This window comes from Lissotriton helveticus, chromosome 8 (genome assembly GCF_964261635.1).
Source record: "Lissotriton helveticus chromosome 8, aLisHel1.1, whole genome shotgun sequence".
Taxonomy (NCBI): domain Eukaryota; kingdom Metazoa; phylum Chordata; class Amphibia; order Caudata; family Salamandridae; genus Lissotriton; species Lissotriton helveticus.
In genome coordinates, this window is record NC_136069.1 from 377693501 (window position 1) to 377712686 (window position 19186).

The following is a 19186-nucleotide window of genomic DNA, read 5'->3' on the forward strand; positions in this document are numbered from 1 at the left end:
AATGCATGCCTGCATTTTTAACATTGGGCGGGCGGTGCTTTCAGCACTGCCCGCCGCAATGTTAAAAATGCATGATGCGCTCGCCAGTGTGGCGGGCGCATTATAATAGGCATGGCAGGACCGCCGCTCACGTGGCGGACGGTCCCGTTTTCCACAGGGATGGCGGGCGGGCAAAGTCTGTCCGCCATCCTAATCGGCCCCTTAGTACTGGGACTGGCCTGACAACATTTGCCAGGGCTGCATTGGATTTCCAGTCTAGCCCTGGCAGGAACCTTCATTCTGCGAATTAGAACCAAATATTGAAAAGATAGTCACCGAGATGCAGCACTAACCATTCCATTAAAAGTTTTCGATTTTGCTAATTCTTCCTATGTACAATATTAAGATCTTTAGAGATTCGAGTATTTGTTTGGTTTACACAAGTGTGTTTTCATTTTTCAAACTACTGTTTTAATGTTCGAAATTTAAATCATACAAATTGTTTGGGGGTCCTCGGCGTCCAGTAGTGACTCAATAGGGGTCCTCAGGAGTCAAAAGTTTGGGAACCACTGGCCTAGAACATCCAGCACATATGATATTGCCATGGTGCTTTTCTTTTTCAAGACTGTACCAATGAAGTAGATGCTGGAAAACCGGCTGTGTCAGCTGTAGGCATAAACAAACGAAGCTGCAAATTTAAAACCCAACAGCCTTGCCAACATGTGTAAAATCACTACAAGACATCAACACATCCCAGTCTACCAGAGAGTTTCAAAGTGGCTGAGGACATGGTTCTTCTTCTACCTGATGCTACGGTCCGCAAAGCTGATTTAATTGAATTTATCATATTGCTTATTGGGTGTGGACCGAAGGATGAAGAAAAGCCAGTTCCTATGTGGGCTGGAATTAATGCTCTGATCTCCCAGAATATCGTCCTACTGAAGAAGGTTTTGTTAACCAGTAATACAATATCCAGTCACAAACTGTGCAACAGTATACACAACTCTAAAAAAAGAATCAAAAATGTGCATGCTCAACTTGAAGACCAGTCTATCCTGTCAAATATCTGCAATGAAGGTGTTTTCCGTATTGTAACTGACATTTTTATGAGCAGTCCAGTACAATTTGATGATCTTTATACAATGATGGGCGTTTTCCACATGACAAAAGTTGTGTAGTGCTGTGCAGGTAGTTATCTCAGTGGTTGTAGCATAGACAATGCACTTATTAAAGCTGAAATCTTTGGAAGCATACCTGTCCAGTCAGTATTGAGTGTAATTCATTATCTTTGTTTGTTACAAGGTATGCTCATCATATCTGAGGCTATAGAAACATTACATTGGAATGCTTTCTGGAACAAGAAGGACAAATTAGATTTTGCATATCTTATCTCAAAAGTGAACAAGGCAGAGGGTGCACTTCATTCCAAAGACATAATGCAAAGCCAGGCAATTTTCAACATACTCAGTTCAAAATCAGAAAACCTTAAAACCAAATTCATAGAGTTTGTCAAAGAATGTGAAGAAAAATCAGAACTTTGCAAGTACTGGAGAAATGTTTTACACATGATTCTCTAGTGAAAAACATGGTTTATGCTGACCGATAAGGTGATTGAGAGCTGCATGTGACTATTGTGAAGTCATTGATTACTGGGTTTTGCAAATTTGGTTATATTAACTAACTGAGATAAGTGTCCTGGTATTTGGAAAGATTGAAGAAGCTAGAAATGGAAAACCATACCGCTACACAAAATTAATCCAAATACATTTTGTGGTGAGTGACAGAGAGGGAAGGTTCATTGCTGTGGCTACAGATATGAAACTGGAACAGACGTTCCAGAGATCACAGAAAAGCTCCAAAGGAATTGTTGATCTGGCACATAAAAGTGAATATGTTGCTCAATGGCAGTTAGTTTACCAGGAAGTCCTATCTATTTGCAATATTTTCAGAAAGATGACAAATTCAAAAATGAATGGACCATTGTAAAACTATTCCTCACCACGAACTTGTGAGAGATGGAAACATTTTAATAAACATGTTGACAGCCTTTTTCATTTCTTGCAGCAGCAGGGAAACCCCTTTGAAATGACTGAGCCTGTGTGACTACACAACTTCGAGACCAAACAATAAGTGAATAGTGATATAAAGACATATCTACTAGATGTTCTTAAACATGGATCAAAACTATCCGCAGAACTGATGCAGGAGAGATTTGACACACCGGAGGACTCTTCAAACCAGGAGGCTGCAGTGGGGCTTGTTCGTGAGGACGAAGAGGGCAGTCCATTGACTCTATTACCGGCGCAGCGGGACTGCGAGTCCCAGGCTCCCCAGCGGCTGCTGACACGCCGCACCTGGGACTCTTCCCGGCTGGCCGCGCCTCCCTCTCGTGCCCTCAAAACTGCGCCTCGCGGCCCCCGCTCTGCGGGAGCCGCTCGAGGCTTTGACACACCGGAGGACTCTTCAAACCAGGAGGCTGCAGTGGGGCTTGTTCGTGAGGACGAAGAGGGCAGTCCATTGACTCTATTACCGGCGCAGCGGGACTGCGAGTCCCAGGCTCCCCAGCGGCTGCTGACACGCCGCACCTGGGACTCTTCCCGGCTGGCCGCGCCTCCCTCTCGTGCCCTCAAAACCGCGCCTCGCGGCCCCCGCTCCGCGGGAGCCGCTCGAGGCTTTGACACACCGGAGGACTCTTCAAACCAGGAGGCTGCAGTGGGGCTTGTTTGTGAGGACGAAGAGGGCAGTCCATTGACTCTATTACCGGCGCAGCGGGACTGCGAGTCCCAGGCTCCCCAGCGGCTGCTGACACGCCGCACCTGGGACTCTTCCCGGCTGGCCGCGCCTCCCTCTCGTGCCCTCAAAACCGCGCCTCGCGGCCCCCGCTCCGCGGGAGCCGCTCGAGGCTTTGACACACCGGAGGACTCTTCAAACCAGGAGGCTGCAGTGGGGCTTGTTCGTGAGGACGAAGAGGGCAGTCCATTGACTCTATTACCGGCGCAGCGGGACTGCGAGTCCCAGGCTCCCCAGCGGCTGCTGACACGCCGCACCTGGGACTCTTCCCGGCTGGCCGCGCCTCCCTCTCGTGCCCTCAAAACCGCGCCTCATGGCCCCCGCTCCGCGGGTGCCGCTCGAGGCTTTGACACACCGAAGGACTCTTCAAACCAGGAGGCTGCAGTGGGGCTTGTTCGTGAGGACGAAGAGGGCAGTCCATTGACTCTATTACCGGCGCAGCGGGACTGCGAGTCCCAGGCTCCCCAGCGGCTGCTGACACGCCGCACCTGGGACTCTTCCCGGCTGGCCACGCCTCCTAGCCCTAACCAATCACATCTATAGTACCGCAGACGTGCATCGCGGGACGCGCGCGGGCGGTCGCCGGGCTAAGCCCGGGCAAAGGGCGGGCCGTTTTAGGCCGTTAGAGGCCGGTTGAGACCGGACCGGGCCACCCCTCTAACGTCTGCCGTGCACTGGGACCTTCTGTGACTTTCCCTGATGATTTGAAGGCGTCCCTCACATCAATGGCTTCCAGAGAGTCGAGGAGTAAGGCTGCCCAACAAGTATCAGGTACCATGGAAAAATTTCTTTTTAAGACCAATCCTGTGGGGAAAAAAGGCCTTAGTGTGCTAGAGGGACATTGTGAGGAGGGTCTTGACAATTTGTCCTTGGCTTCCCCGGGCTCATCAGTTAATGCTAGCACACCCTTACTGCTCGATGATACCCACCTGTCACTTCTGGACAGTATAGACCAGACCATTGAGTCAGTCCTGCAACAACTGAGGACACCTCTATCTTCGAACCGGGATGGAGTCTCACCACGCTTGTCGGGGACTGTAGAGCCTTCCCCCAATCCCGCTCATGTAGAGTCTGCACCACAGGAGGTGGGCTCTGACGCAGCAGATTTAATGAGCCAGAGAAGTAGCATTGGAGAACATCCAAATAAAAGGAAGAGATCAAGGAAACCCAACGTTGGAAAAAGGGTGAAAATGGATTTAATTACGACCTCCCAAGTTAACATTGTAGACACTGCAAACTCAGAAGGGGTTTCTCCGACTAGGAATAGGTCGGTTTTAGCTAGCCCCTTACTTACTTCAAATGTTCCTGTGCATACTGGGCCATTTATTTTTGGCAGGGCTTCTTCTTCTAACACAACAGACTTGTCCATCAGCTTACTAACGGATACTGTTAGAAACCTTCTGAATCCCCTGACTGTCAGGCTGGACTCTATAGAAGCCAGATTGTCGGCCATAGAAAAGTTTTGTGTTGATCATAATGGTGTGGATTCTGGGTTGGGAACAAATTCAAGTGGGGCTCATAGGTTCAGTGCTGGGTCCAGTCAGGTGCCCCTAGTTCCGAACATCCAGGTGCTAAATAGTCAAACTGTTCCTGCGAGGGCAGTTTATTTATTTAGAGAGTTTTATATAGCGCGAACTTGACCCTTGGGTATCAGAGCGCTTCACAGACAACTATACATTCTGTCGATATGAGATTCACATAACATAACATTATCATATAATATCATAGTGAGGTAGATCAGTGTCGAGTGGCTTAGTTCACATAACATAGTATTACAATATTATAATGAGTGGTAGATAAGTGTCGAGTTATACAGTAAATATTTCCCATTGTCATGAGCTAGGTTAGGTGTTCGTCGAGGTATAGCAAAGGAAAAACCTAGAATAGATATTGCTGTTCTGTGGTAATGTACTTACATAACGTAGACATTGCCTCATAATATATTGAGTGAGGTAGAAGTGTCGAGGCTTAATTCCCTTAAACATAACATTGCAACTTAATATATTGATTGAGGTAGATAAGTGTAGAGCTCTATAATAAGTCTTTCCCGCTGGGATGCAGAGGTACAGACCGAATAAATATCCTGGCATATATATATACTACGATTTGTAAGGGATAGTCTGTATTCCTGTTCAGAATGTTCTACTTTGTTCTTAAACAGTGTATTCTTCATCCCGGTTCCGGGACTCAATCACCTCCAGTTCTCGTGGTGTCTTCATTATGTCAGGAACTTACTCATTAGGAAGATCTTAGTTTCTCGTTTGAATGTTGATGTGTTTGTAATTTTTCTGATATTTGGCGGGAGCGAGTTCCATATTCTGGGGGCTGCCCCTGTGAAAGCTCTGTTGTACGTTTTCTTTTTCCTGAAGATGGGTGGTTCTTAACAATAGTTGTACAACTGCCTCCTCTTTGCCTGTTCCAGCTGGGTCGTGTCACTTGCTCCCAGCTCCAGTGTCAAGCAGTCAGGCTTCTAACTCTCTAACATCTCACCAGAGGGTAGTGACCAATACAAGCTCTGATTTAGCCCCCTTATCGGCCTTACAGGTGCCCCATATACCGAAGCCACCGGTACCTGCCCCGAGAAGGTCAAAACAGTTTGCTCAGCCAAACCAACCCAGTCAGGACAGACCAGTCAGTGGGCAGGTTGACGGTCCTGCCAGTCCTAATATCAGGCGCAGGGCTGTCAACTTGCCCCCTGAGGCAGTAGCGTACACTGCAATTCTTGTGGGAGTACCAGAACTTAGCGGCGGCGCTATGGAATCACAGGATTCCTTGCGCAACAAGGTGATTAGCTGGCTAGATATCCATAGACCCCTCCCACTTCATCTAAAGGGAGTGGTTCTTATGGTAAGAAGGGTCTCATGGATTGGGTACACTCACAAGAAACGCGGGGGGGACTGTATAATTGTAAGCTTTAAAAGCCCACAAGTTGCCCCATACATTTGTAACTGGCTTGGCAGTGCATCTAAAACAGCAATTGATTTGGTGCCCCTTTCATTCTTTTACCCAAGTGCACCCAATCCAGCTGTGAGGAGGGAAGATGGTTGGACTAGGGTGGGTTTCGCAGTGGATGGCTCATGCTATAGGCAGAGCGACGAACAACTTGAAAGAAAGAGACACATAAAAACACCCCGGGAAGAGAGCATCATACTTGGCCGGCTTTCGGTAAACAAACGCGAGCGAACAAATGGCGTTCTATGTGACAGCTAAATGCTGTAAAAAAGTAAAAGGGAGATATATTTCACCCAAGCACCGGCAGTGCACGAACTATTTCCATTTTCTGGATATAATCCGAGCTCAGTGAGAAAGAGAGGTCCTGATACAACTTGAAAATGACCTCCTACCCCAGATGACTCTAGAACCCGATGGATTTTGAATAGCCCTAGTCCTGAAGAGGCCAGAATTGATTGGCTGAAACGCGTCGACTGTAAAGAGACAACAGATATATAAAAAATACTTTTGATTAATTTAAATAATTTGTTGAGGGACTGAAAAAGACATTTGGTTTAAATAATTTTTACCTATTTGTTTTCCTCACATTAGTCTGTTTGATCTCGATAGGAATGTCTGGTTTATTTTTTCATTGTGACATCCTAGTTTGGAAACGAAGGGCTTCTATTGTATATATGTAAAAATTACTTGTATATACAAATGTGTTTGAATTGAAAACAAGAAATATTTTTTAAAAAATCTCTTTACTTTGATAAAATAAAAAATCAATCAGTAATATTCTAAGGCGTGGTTGTGGTTCATGACGAGACAGGAGATTGTAAAAGGTAAACATAGATAAAGTGTGGCCATAGTGATATAAACACTGAATAGGGAATACTTTTGCTTTATTCCTTATTTCAATTCAGAATATATACCGAGAACCAAGGTACCAATTTCATATTAATTTAGTCTTCTTTACCCAGGTACCGTTTGGTTTAATGGGTTTCCCCTGTTATTCATAGAGCATGCTATAGGCCCAGGCACAATGAGATCCCCACATATGGTAATTTTATCCATCCTAATAGATACTCTTGCTTGGACCAGGTTGATTGACCACAAAAGGTGCTCAATATGCAGCTTCTTAATGAAACTGATATTGGGAAGGAAAGTATGGACGGGACGAGAGTTCTGAGTGAGAATAATGTTAGGACACATGAATGCCATGGCAGAAGGAATATAGCACTTGGATGCCCAAGGGATTTAGCAGTTGCATCATCTAAGGACCCAATGAGTACTGACCTAACAACAGGAGTGGTGAGCGCTTTGCCCCCCGCACTAGTTGAGTCGGCCACCAGTGGAACCCCTGATCCACCCTTAGCCACCGCACCAACTTCACCTGAACGATTGGGGACCAGGGCAGGTACCCAATGTTTGAAGGTCCTCTCCTGGAATGTGGCGGGGATAGCAAACAAGGTGAATTCAATTGACTGGGATCTCCTGATACAGGGCAGCGACATCTGCCTCTTTCAGGAGACGTGGGCGAGGGAATCCTTAAGTAGAACAGGCTTTGAGATCTTTGAAATTCCGGCTAAGTGGAGCGGGAAAGGGAGGCCTTCAGGGGGTTTGGCAGTCTGGGTAGCTACCCACATTGGATGCCAGGCGGAAAATATTCCTACGTTCTCGCACGACATTCAGTGTGTGCTGCTTAGATGGCCCGGTGTAATAGCCCTGGCAATTATCAATGTATACTCGCGCCCGGTCCCCCTGGCTGGGGAATCCTCAACGCTTAATGACTTAGCGTCCTTCCTGGGTCAATTGTCTGGTGACTACAAGATAGTGATGGGTGGGGATTTCAACTGTCAGTTTGAGCCCTTAGAAGGGCTAAAGGAGGGTGCTCTCACTACGGAGGATGATTTTTGGGGAGTTCCACCATGCTTAGCTCCCCAATCTAAAAATTGGTCCCCGCTTGCAATACAGATCATGTCTCTCACCCTAAATTTTGGAATAAGGGCCTGTAATGGGCGTACCCCATCACGGTGTACATTCAACAGGAAGGATCACGAGTCGAGAATAGATTATATCTTTTTAGATCTCAGTGTGTGGTCCAAAGTCCAGGATTTTTGGGTGGTGCCAAGAACAGACAGTGACCATAACGCTCTTCTTTTGGAAATGCAACATCCCGCACCTGAAGTAGGGCTTCCGACTCCTATTGATAGTGATGATCCTGGTAACTTGGTTCTCACTACAAATAGGCGTCGGGTAAAATGGGGGAAGCTGTTAAATACTGAAGGTGGCATGGGCAAACTATATGAAATTGCACTCCCAAAGCTTGAAAAAGTGGATGACCTTATAAATCTTCTGAGTCCCGATGAGTATAATAAGCAACTAGCGCAAATTCATGCGGAACTAGTAAGTGGTCTCGCTGAGGTCTTCTACCCATTAGTACCATCACGACGGAAAAAGACCCGAACCCCTACCTGGTACAATAGCACCTGTAAGAAGATTAAGACGGACTTAGTCGCTGCTATAAAAACAGGATCCAATAAGGGCAGGGTGCAAGAACTAAGAAGGGATTACAAAACTGCATTGAAAACCGCCAGGGCCGAGTGGGACTGGGACCGTTGGCATGATCTATCTGACGCCCTAGATGCCAAAGACTCTAGGAAATTCTGGGCCCTGGTGAACACGGGAACAGGGGAACTTAAATCTGCAGTGGAGCCTAACATTGCCCCCGCTGTCTGGGAGGCTCACTTCGGGGGACTCTATCGGGACACTACTCTGCCATCTGGTGATCTAGAGCCCGAGGCCCCAGCTTCCTTGGAAGCAGTCTTAGAATTTACCCTTGGTGGGGTGGCGAGTGCTATTGAGAGGTTGGCGGTGGGGAAGGCCCCTGGTTTAGACAAGCTACCTGGGGATCTCTTTAGACACCATCCTGAGATCTGGGGCCCGTACCTCGTCATCCTCTTTAATGCCATACTGGGAGGGATGGCGATCCCCTGCTCTTGGCTGGGGGCAGAGATTGTACCTATATATAAGAAGGGCTCTCCTCTGCTCCCAGCCAATTACAGGCCGATCAGCCTCATAGATGTCCCCCAAAAGCTATTCGCTCGCCTCATCTTGAACCATCTGCTAGATTGGGTCGAGGCTAATGACATCCTGAGCCCCCTTCAGGCCGGCTTCAGGAAGAACACGTCCACCATGGACCAGATCTTCCGCCTCGTCCTCCTTTACTGGAAGACAGTGAGTATAGAGGGAGGAAGGCTGTACATGGTGTTCGTGGACCTGAGGTCAGCCTTTGACCTGGTCCCTCGTAAGAAACTCTGGGAGGTCCTATTAAAGCTGGGGGTACCTGCTCAGATTCTAAATATCATAATTAGGTTACATGACAATAATTATGCGAAGGTTAGGTGTGGGAGGGATGGCAGCCTCTCACCTAGTTTCCCTGTCCGCAGAGGGGTGAGGCAGGGCTGCGTTTTGGCGCCGACCCTGTTTTGCCTCTTTATTAATAATGTTATATCCCATCTGGAAGATGTTAAAGATAATGATGCTCCATGTCTGGCAGGCAGGAGGGTGCCGGCAATTATGTTTGCCGACGACACCCTCCTGCTTTCTAAGTCCCCGATGGGAATCCAGAGGATTCTGGATGGATTTGGTCTTTTCTGTAAACAACATGGTCTAGAGATCAATACAGAGAAGACCAAATTCATGATATTCAATCCACCAAAAAAAGCCAGACCTAATCCCATCTTGGGTACCGCCAGCCTTGAGAGGGTAAAAACCTTTTTGTATCTGGGAGTAACATTACAGGAAAACTTATCATGGGACCCCCAGATAGTGAGATCATGTCTAAAATTATCCCAGCTGTCGGGCGCGATTCTGAAGGTGGTTAACACCTCTTCCTACAAGCCCATTAGCCCGGCGCTTGAAATGTATCAAATCCAGGCCAAGGCAGCTGCAACATACGGGAGCGAACTATGGGGGCACAGAGCAGGCCAAGAACTAGCTAGAGTGGAAAATAGCTTTTTAAGACGACTCCTGGCCTTACCACGAGGCTCACCACTCTTGCCTCTGAGACTTGACATGGGTCTCCCTTCCATTGCAGAGGAGCTAGAGTCTAAGCCGGTGAGGTTCTGGCATAGACTTTGGTCCACCAGTGAACTCACTCATTATAAGCAGGACCTAATCCACGTCATGAACCTGAATGTAGGCGACAAAATCCCTTGGCTAGCTTTTGTGAAAAAAGAACTATACTCCATGAGCTTATCGGAGTTATGGATAGACCCTGAACATGGTTGTAGAAGGGTTCCTCGCAAAAGATTGATCCAAATTTGTAAAGATCACAGACTAGCACTCCTGCTGAATGCACAAAACAGCGGCACCCTTACAAACCGATTCCTGGAATCCAAAAATTCCTATGTTTTTGAACCTTTTATGGATTTTATTTATCCCACTTTTGCAAGGAAACTGTACGCACAATGGAGGCTCGGCACTTTGCCCATAAGATCATTTACTTCTAAATGGTCAACGAGCAATGATAAAATATGTCCAAGCTGTAATATTCACGAGGAGGATGAATTCCATATCATGTTTGTCTGCCTTGCGTATACCAAAGCTAGGAAATATTGGCTAGCGCCTCTTTGTAGAAACTTGGGGTTTAGCAACCACTTACAAGCACACAGAGTAATGAAAACCAATACCCTTGCTCCTATTGTGTTTGCAGTAGCCAAATTCCTCATGGCAGTTTGGCTGGTAAGGAAGAAGAAAATCCTCTAAATGTGCGAATATTGCTATGATCTGGTTTCCTTTTTGTATTAATTCAGTGAGATGAGAAAACAGTGGTGTTTCATTTTATTTATTTATTCTATTAATTGGAAAAAGAAGGAACTGTATGAATTGTATTTTAAAGTAAATTGTGTGTGTTTTTATCTGTATCTTTTATGGTCTTAATGACCGAAATAAAGAATTTTTGGATTGGATTGGATTGGAAAAAGCGGTTTGACATAATCACTAAAGCTAAACTTCCACACTTTAATCGCCATAGTAAGAGTTTCATCTAACCAGCCACTACAAAACAGGCTACAAAAAAAACAACTTTTGCAAGCACATAGAGAGGAGATGGATGTAGCAAAAGTTAGGGGTGAATGTATCAAAGACATTCAGTTGCATGATCTTCCTCTAACAAACCCATTATTTGATGGAGATGCTGCAACCAAACCAGTGAAGCACAAAGGTGTACAAGAGCTGCAAAAAAAACCTTTCATCTGAAGAATTTCAATTCAAAAAGGCGTCCTCATTGAAAACTGCTGTTGTTGTGAACTATAAGTCACAAATGTGAATGGTCAGGATTTCATCCATTCAACGCTCCGGAGAGGTCGTTCAGACTGTTCTACAAATATCAAAGTCAGTGTGCACCTTGCAAGAACTGCACATTGCCTTTGACAGTTATCTTGAACTATCTGTCAAAGAATGTGAGAGAATCAGACAAATGTCTACAAGTGGAACAATTGACCTTTCCCGTATCAATAATTCAACACATATAATTGTGCAACTTGATAAAGTCTGGTCATCAACATCGAAAAAGATGATCTTGTAGATGTTAGCTTGCTAAAACATTACTTATGCTTCAGTGAGCACTGAATTTCCAATTATTGCAATCGAATGATTGTCAATGAGGAGTTGGTGCCTTCAGATATATTTAAAGGGTATGAGCCATATTGTTCAAGAACTTAACGGCAAATTGGAGGAAACTGACCTTCGCGTTGAGCCACATGTTGAGTGGTTCCAATTTAAATGGCACAGATGTTATTATTGTGCTACTTAGATTTGTTGCAGTGTTCTTTATTCAAGGATTGTCAGAGTTATGGATACATTATGAAACAGGCAAGAAAATACACTTAATCCTGCTTCATATTCTGTACAAGAAACTCGACCCAGAGATGACAAATGTTCTTATCAAGCCACATATTCTTACTGCTGATGCCACTATGAGCAAAACTGGAACACAGCTTGGAGCTTTAACTGCTGAACCTGTGAAGTTTCTAAAAGGATTTGCTGGGACAGAAATAGAATTTGACTTTAAAGACATAGTCAAATAACCTTGTGTGTGTGTGGAAAACAAGTTCTGACTATCACACATTTGATGATGTTCGGTACAGTGAGTTCAAGAGATCACTCCTGCTAAGTGCCCTTCCACTGATGTCAAATTCTGTGTGAGGACACATTAAAAGAGCGTTCTGCTTGACCATAAGATGTGTAAATGTTTTGAATTATGCATATGTAGAGAAAGATCTATGTGATTTTCGTTTGGAAGATATTAATGGGGTTCTAAAACCTAAGAAATATCTAAAGCCTCTACCCAGAGGACTTACACATAGATGTACTTGTAAAACCTGTGCTACAAAAAGATGTACCTGTCGATATGCTCTTCTCAAATTTTCAACATTCTGAAAATGTACCACGAGCGATTGTCGAAACAAATAAAGTGAACTATGAAAATGTGTCTAAAACAGAAGTATTAAACATATTTATTTTTCCATATGCAGATCACACATGTTGTTTGGTGTGTGTATATTTATAAAAGGATTAAAAAAACATAATTTTTTGTTTCATTTATATATATATATATATATATATATGTCTCTTCTGCCTCTATTATGGTCGCCATTTTGGAAAATGGCATATGGGTTGCTCCGAGGAGCTATTTTCTGTGACTATAAGACTACTTGACACCCAAAACCTATGTTTTCATACCAAAATAAAGTATATAGGTCTCATGGCTCCTGAAATATTACATCATCACTGTAACACATCTGCCATTTTTTTTTTTTATGTCGGCCAAAAAATTCAGCCCGAATCAGCAATGTCTGCCCAAGCTAAATGACTTCTCTAATGATCACAAATCAAAAATGAAAATCTCTGGACATCAATTTTTTATTGAGGTATATCAAGGGGCCAGGATTATATGGTTTGGTGAAATGACATCATCAGAAAAACGTTACTTTGTGTGCATTATCTCTGGTAATTTGATTGCAAAGTGCTGTCAAAGGTTGTAAAAGTATGTGTTACATATTAAGGAAAGCACCTGAAGGAGGGAAGACTGGGGGAAGGACCTGACTAAGGGGCCCATTATGATCGCGGACGGACTTAAGTCCGTCCGCGATCACCGAGTAGGAGGGAACCTCCGCATGGGCATGCGGAGTTCCCTCCTGTCCAATTAGGATGTGACCGCCACCCTGGCGGTCACATTCTCTATTTGTAACATTGCGGCGGGTGAGGCTTCAAGCTGCACTCTCCGCAATGTTACAAATGCATACATTGCATTTGTATGCATAAAGCGGCAGGCACCGCGCGGTGCCTGCCGATTTCTGCATACAAATGCAGGGGGTACCATAGGTACCCCCCATTTGCACCCCCCACGCCCCTTCACCCAGGGGGCCCGCTAAGGGCCCCCGAGGTGAAGATCCGCATGCTTTTCCTCGGCGGAGAATCCGCGCGGAAAAGCATGTTTTCCCAGCCATCCTAATATGTCTGGCGGTGTCTCAGAGACACCGCCACCATATTAGGCCTTTTCCGCCGCGGTTGTAAACCAACCGCGGCGGACTGAAACCAGGACCCACCAGCCATCCAAATGTGGCGGTGGGTCTTTGGTGGGTCCGCAGAGGATTTCCCGCATCCGCCGGGCCGGCGGAAGCCTCCATCGTAATGTGCCCCTTGCTTAGCCACACCATGTCATTTGGGGTGTGGCTTTGATATTAAAATTATATCACATTGCTCCTTTACATCAGAATCTTCGCATATCTATCAATAGCAGGAAAGTTCTGTAACTTAAGGAATAGATGATGCAATTTGTGTCACCTCATGGCTACAGGCTCATGCACCAGCACCCTTCCAAGGTCAACAAATGATGACTTAATTTCATTGGATAACATTAAGGAGGGACAGACAGACAGACAGACAGACAGACAGACAGACAGGTAGATAGATAGATAGATAGATAGATAGATAGATAGATAGATAGATAGATAGATAGATAGATAGATAGATAGATAGATAGATAGATAGATAGATAGATAGATAGATAGATAGATAGATGTGAAAGCTCTACAATAAAGTGCACACAAACTCTGATAATGTGTTCGCTGTTCTGCACTTAAAACGTGTAAAAAAATGAAACCGTCATCAAACCGTGGCACCTTGTGACATTGTTAACTCCTATGTTAGGCAACAAGTAATACAGACTCTGCCTGGAGTCACCTGGCTGGCATTGCTATCCCCCGTCTCCAGGGGCGGGCAGTGTCCTTACCCGTTGCTTGCGCAGACTTCCGGGGCTGGTTGGAGACGGGCTGGGAGACTTTCCAGAGCGAGGCGTAGACAGCTGGCTGCCTGGGGTTCCATTGACTAGAAGGAGAGGAAGACACACAGCACTTGTCAGACGCTGAATCGGTATGGCAACAGCAAAGCGCATTCTGCACCAGAGCACACGTCTTATCAACAGAGCAGGCTTGCACTTCATCACCTCACGCCTGTGCACTTGCATACTATCGTGACACAATCCTGTATTTTGTTGCAATATCTGTCAGATGGATGTTTTGCGCGTTTAAAGAAATAGCGCCTAGATAACATGTGAAAATGAATCAGAGCACTCTCATCGTTTCTTATGTGCAGCGAACCACGCACAGAACAGGCTTGCTGGCTGGTTCCCAAACAAAGAACCGGTGCTGTGCGCGTGCAGCGTTGTGCCGGCTTCCCTGGCAGCTGCACGGATTCCTGGCTGGTGCGGTGGAACGGAATAAGGCATGAAATTAAATGTATTGCTATGCTGTGTATAGTCCTACATTACGCGCGGGTGTCCATCGCGCCATCCATTACATATGTGTGCACGGGGGGTGGCGATTGTGACTTGCGTGAGCCCCCATTTCCCCCCTGCAAACACACTTTTAATAGATGCTGGTACCTACCTGCTTTGCCAATTCATACTCCTGGTGTTTAGCTCAGAACGCTATAAATCACGTTCAATTGCCACCCATTTAAAACGGGATGTCCTTTAATTAAAATCTTCCCCAAGCCCCTGGTAACAAGATGCACCACTAAAAGTCTGCAAACACACCAGCCCCCACCCTCTCCCGCAAGTCACCCCCTCCCCCTGGGCATCAGTATAAGACAAAGGCTGGACTTTACATAATTTAACAAAAAAAACGCTGCCGAAATATCACACTTTACTAAACATTTCCAGATATGTGTATGAGCCTAACACCAGCCACTGAAACCGACGGTCTCACCACCACCACTTCCACAGCTTCAGAACGGGTTTTATTGCTGATGTGCACCATTCGACTTGAATATAGCGCTCAGAAGCCTCTGCAGTTAAAGTAGGCTGCAGACAGGTGCTGAGGCTTGGTCACACTGGGCTTTGGCCCACGATGGACCCCAGACACACTCCGTAGGAAGTAACTCTTGCGCCTCCGAGGGCAGGTGCGCGCCGGCCGGCGCAAGCCCCGGTGCGCCTTGAACTTACCTTCAATGAGTTCTAGCATTGGGCAGGTGGCCGAGCTCCGCCGGGCAGCGCGTGAAGCGGCAGCGTCCCTTCCCCGGTCTCCGGCACAATATGAAAAGTGTGGGGAATAGGGGCGGGAGGACGGCAGGGGCTGCTGGCGGAGTGAGGTGAATGAGATGCGGGGGGCTCATAGGCAGATGCCTTCTCTTGCGTAAGCCTGACGTCTGCCGCGCGGCAGTGGGAGGTGCAGGTGCGGGCTCCGGGCTTCATCAAAGGTGTCAATGGGAGGCGAGGGGCTGCGGCTCGCGCGCTCCGCCAAAGCCCCCTCTCGGGTTCCGCCGAGCCCCCGCGTCTAACAGCTCCCCATCCGGCCGTGCTCTGAATCACAATGAAGTGGCCCTTGGGGGCGGGAAGGGCCACTAGGCAAAGTGACTCACCTGAAAATCAAAATGACAATACCTCCAGCAAAGTCTCAGATGACGCTGGAGCTTTATTGGCTGGTAAGCACGCCGGTGAGTGGGAAAAAAAAGTGGCATAAAAAAAAGAACGTTGTGCGCTATTGTTCAATTTCGTTATACAAACCGGGTAGAACTGCTGTTAATTGTTATTAAAAGATGAATTCGTGAATAATATTGAGGCGCACCTCTTCAAAATCTGAGGTATGCACCCCTTTTTTGCAATGCAATAATTTATATGTGGTTATGTTAACTGCAACGTTATAAAAAAAGAAGTTAAGCAGCAGCAAGTGACATCATGGCACGAGACATCACAGAGTACGACATCACACCTGGCATTACAGGAAGTGGCATCACAACCCATGACCTCACAAGAAGTGCATTAGACGTTTAGACCTCACACATATGTTCAGCAGGTCTAGCATGAGTATATTTGAGCACATTCAAATATTTCGTGAATTAGATTTTGTGACCGCGTTGAACCAAAACAGTGAGGTAACCTGACGCAAAATCTGAGCCTTAACTTATACAACTATTTCTAAACCCCTGCCACAATGAAATTGGTGTTGGTCCTTTCAAAAACAGTTTCTTTCAAGATAAGTATAGTCTGAAATCAGGTCTATCTTTCCAGCCGGACAGTACATTTAATACTACGAAACTATTAAACAACTGTAGTTGAGAACATCAAAATAGTGGGACACAATTCTGTATCCTATGTGAGACGTGACTTTTTGTTCATAACTATTACCCAAGGTCCTTATTTACCTTTAGGGTTTCCCTTGTTGTTTTTGACAACGCAATGAAATTGGCAGCAAGGAGAAATGTGTCAGTAAATCAGTTCTGCTTAATTGGTTGCAAAGTCAGTATTTTAAAATATCTGATGGGTTTAAGGCCCATTTAGGCACATTCAGAGATGAAATGAATTGAAATGAAAATATAATTTAGAAAGCGCTCTACTACCCTTGGGTGTCTTGGGAGATCTTTGTCTGCCAACGAAATCTCAAGGAATAACAATGACAGGGTGATAACACTAGAGGCTAACACTTGCTGGAGAGATCTATTTGTCTAGTCCCAGTTTTGAATCAAAATACATAGAGGGTTAACATGTCTGCTGCAAAGCACATTAAATAACACACATATGACATATTTTGTATTATTTTATGTAAATGGATAAGTGGGTTAGTGATATTAACATAGAGATCCATTTGTTACTTGCAGTTCATAAACTGTAATCCTCCTAATATAACACAGTGACCTATGAAGGAGACGTGGCTCCTACCCATGTAATCCTCACTTCCTTATGTAAAACATCCTGTATATTGATTCACACATATAATATGTATTGTCAATTTATAATGTACACAGGTGATGTAAAGCTCTCTGACACCCTGCACTGGGATGAGTAAGATTATAGCGCTATAAAAGAAATGAAACAAAATAGTGGAATTTAAACTGTGATTTGTGTAAATATTGGGCGACCAACACATCTGACATTCTAACAGTGAATGCATAACTCTTATATACAGGAACTGAACAAAGTTAAAAGCATGGGTCTCCTAAGTACCTGTGAGGTGAGGACAATCCGTGCGCTTTTGTTTCCCCTCTACAGCATTTGCTTCTAGGTATGATGCTCCAGACAGATCCCAGCGAGGATACTCCAACAAAAGGAGGCCTGATGGCGTCCACCCTGTGAAAAGAGTGGGTAGACACCGTCTACCCACGTGTACCAGCGACTCGTGCCCTGGTTACAGTGTACTCCCAGGGCCCCTCAGCTGGAGTTTACAGCTTGCAATAATTGCACAGAATGTGCATGTCCTGTGCACAGACTGTCTTTGGAAAATAAGGTCTGGAGGCTTGCGTTTACCCTGGTGTAGTAACCTTTCCCTAACTAACTGTTCTCTGCTCATGAAGCAAATCCTAGGCACACCAAACCCGGTAGCAATGATGCCTCTTCTGACTAAACCATCTTTAGACGCAGTCAACCCAGTTAATTTCCGACCACTATCCAGATTTCCATAATCATCAAAGTTAAATAAACGGGCAATCATCACACAATTGGAACACTACCAGTGCTTGGTCGGTGGTGTCCAGTGCTCAGCACCGGCCCTAAACCAGCACTTTTCAAGAGCACCATTTAAGGGATGTATGACGGTACCACGCGTACTTTTACAACGCGTACCGTTACAACGCTACTTTTACCACGCAAGTCGTTACCACGACTTGCGTGGAGGGGCGCTGGATCGTTAATTTTTTAATTTACTATTCCAACTCCAGTCCCCGTGGACTCTAGGGAAGGAGTTGGATAGTAAATTAAACTATTTACTATCCTGGAGCGCCCCCCAGCGCAAGTCGTGGTAACGACTTGCGTGGTAAAAGTAGCGTGGTAACAGTACCGCGTTGTAAAAAATGCGTGCTAACCGCTGTATACCCCATTTACGGACATGTTCATTTACAGGAGATTAGGTGATTTGCCCAGAATCAAAAGATGTTAAGCCAATGCCAAGACTCAAACCTGCTTCCCCAGATCAGACGTCAGCAGCTCTGGCCATTAGGCCACATCTTCTCCCCACTTTCATGTTTAGTATTGTGTTCTGTTTTAGGCGGCACTAACAGGAGAAATGGGCTGGTGCAAGCTGCCTCCTGAAGAGAGCCCCAGCACATTATTTTTTTTTCAACTTAACCACTGAATACTACTTGTAGATTTACAACATTCTGAGTTCATTCAAGGACATGTATGAGAAGAAAACATCAATATTGAAATCAGGACCCCCTGCTATTGATGGAAACTCCCAGGGCAGGGAAAATATATTGTATGAGAACTCCCTATGCAGCCAATTATACAAAACTTTATGAATATGAAAGCCAAGAATCATAGAGATATAGACAGAAAACCTATATTTTTTATTATCGCATATACAATTTAAAACCAATCACATATATACTTAAATTATTCATAGTAGTATACTTTCCTATGCGTAATCAAGAACATTAGGCCCTTGTATCAATTACTTTTTTAAAATAGTTTAATATAGAGCACGTGAATGGTGTCATATTGAGTAAATCAAATGAATATTACATGTATTTGCAAAACAATTCATATATTTATAAGTGAGCAGTAGTGGCTTAGATCATTGCAGATTCTTCATCAGATCGAGTCGAAACTCACTTGGCCTATCAGTTGGATATCAGCAATCATTTTTGAGGAAAGAAAAGAAAGGACAGACAGGGATTAAAGGTTGGGTTACCAATCTCTGCTACCAGTTATGTAATATGTGTCCGCAAGTGAATATTTACAAAGACGTGAAATAGAAAAGAAATACAAGTTTCACCAGGATAAAAATAATACGTCTATATACTATATCCTACTGTGAATAATTTAAGTATATATGTTATTGGTTTTAAATTGTATATGTGGTACTAAAAAATATGCTTTTTTCTTTCTATATAACTATGATTCTTGGCCTTTATATTCATTTAATTTTATATAAAAAATTTTGAGCAGAAAAGTTGTCAAACTCTCAGAGCTAGATGATCGAAG

General features: G+C 44.9%; 1 protein-coding gene across 4 annotated transcripts in view; it reads right to left on the reverse strand.

Annotated features, from left to right (window-relative positions):
* The window catches only part of DCLK1 (doublecortin like kinase 1), a 1138541-nt gene that overhangs the window by 308971 nt on the left and 810384 nt on the right, over window positions 1-19186 (reverse strand). For 2 of the 4 annotated variants that reach the window (XM_078657178.1, XM_078657179.1), the window contains exon 6: window positions 14003-14097. In XM_078657178.1, the coding sequence (XP_078513304.1) occupies window positions 14003-14097 (95 nt within the window). Of the gene's footprint in view, window positions 1-14002; window positions 14098-15214; window positions 15484-19186 lie in introns of those variants that run through there. The other 2 variants (XM_078657181.1, XM_078657180.1) reach the window with 2 other exon arrangements.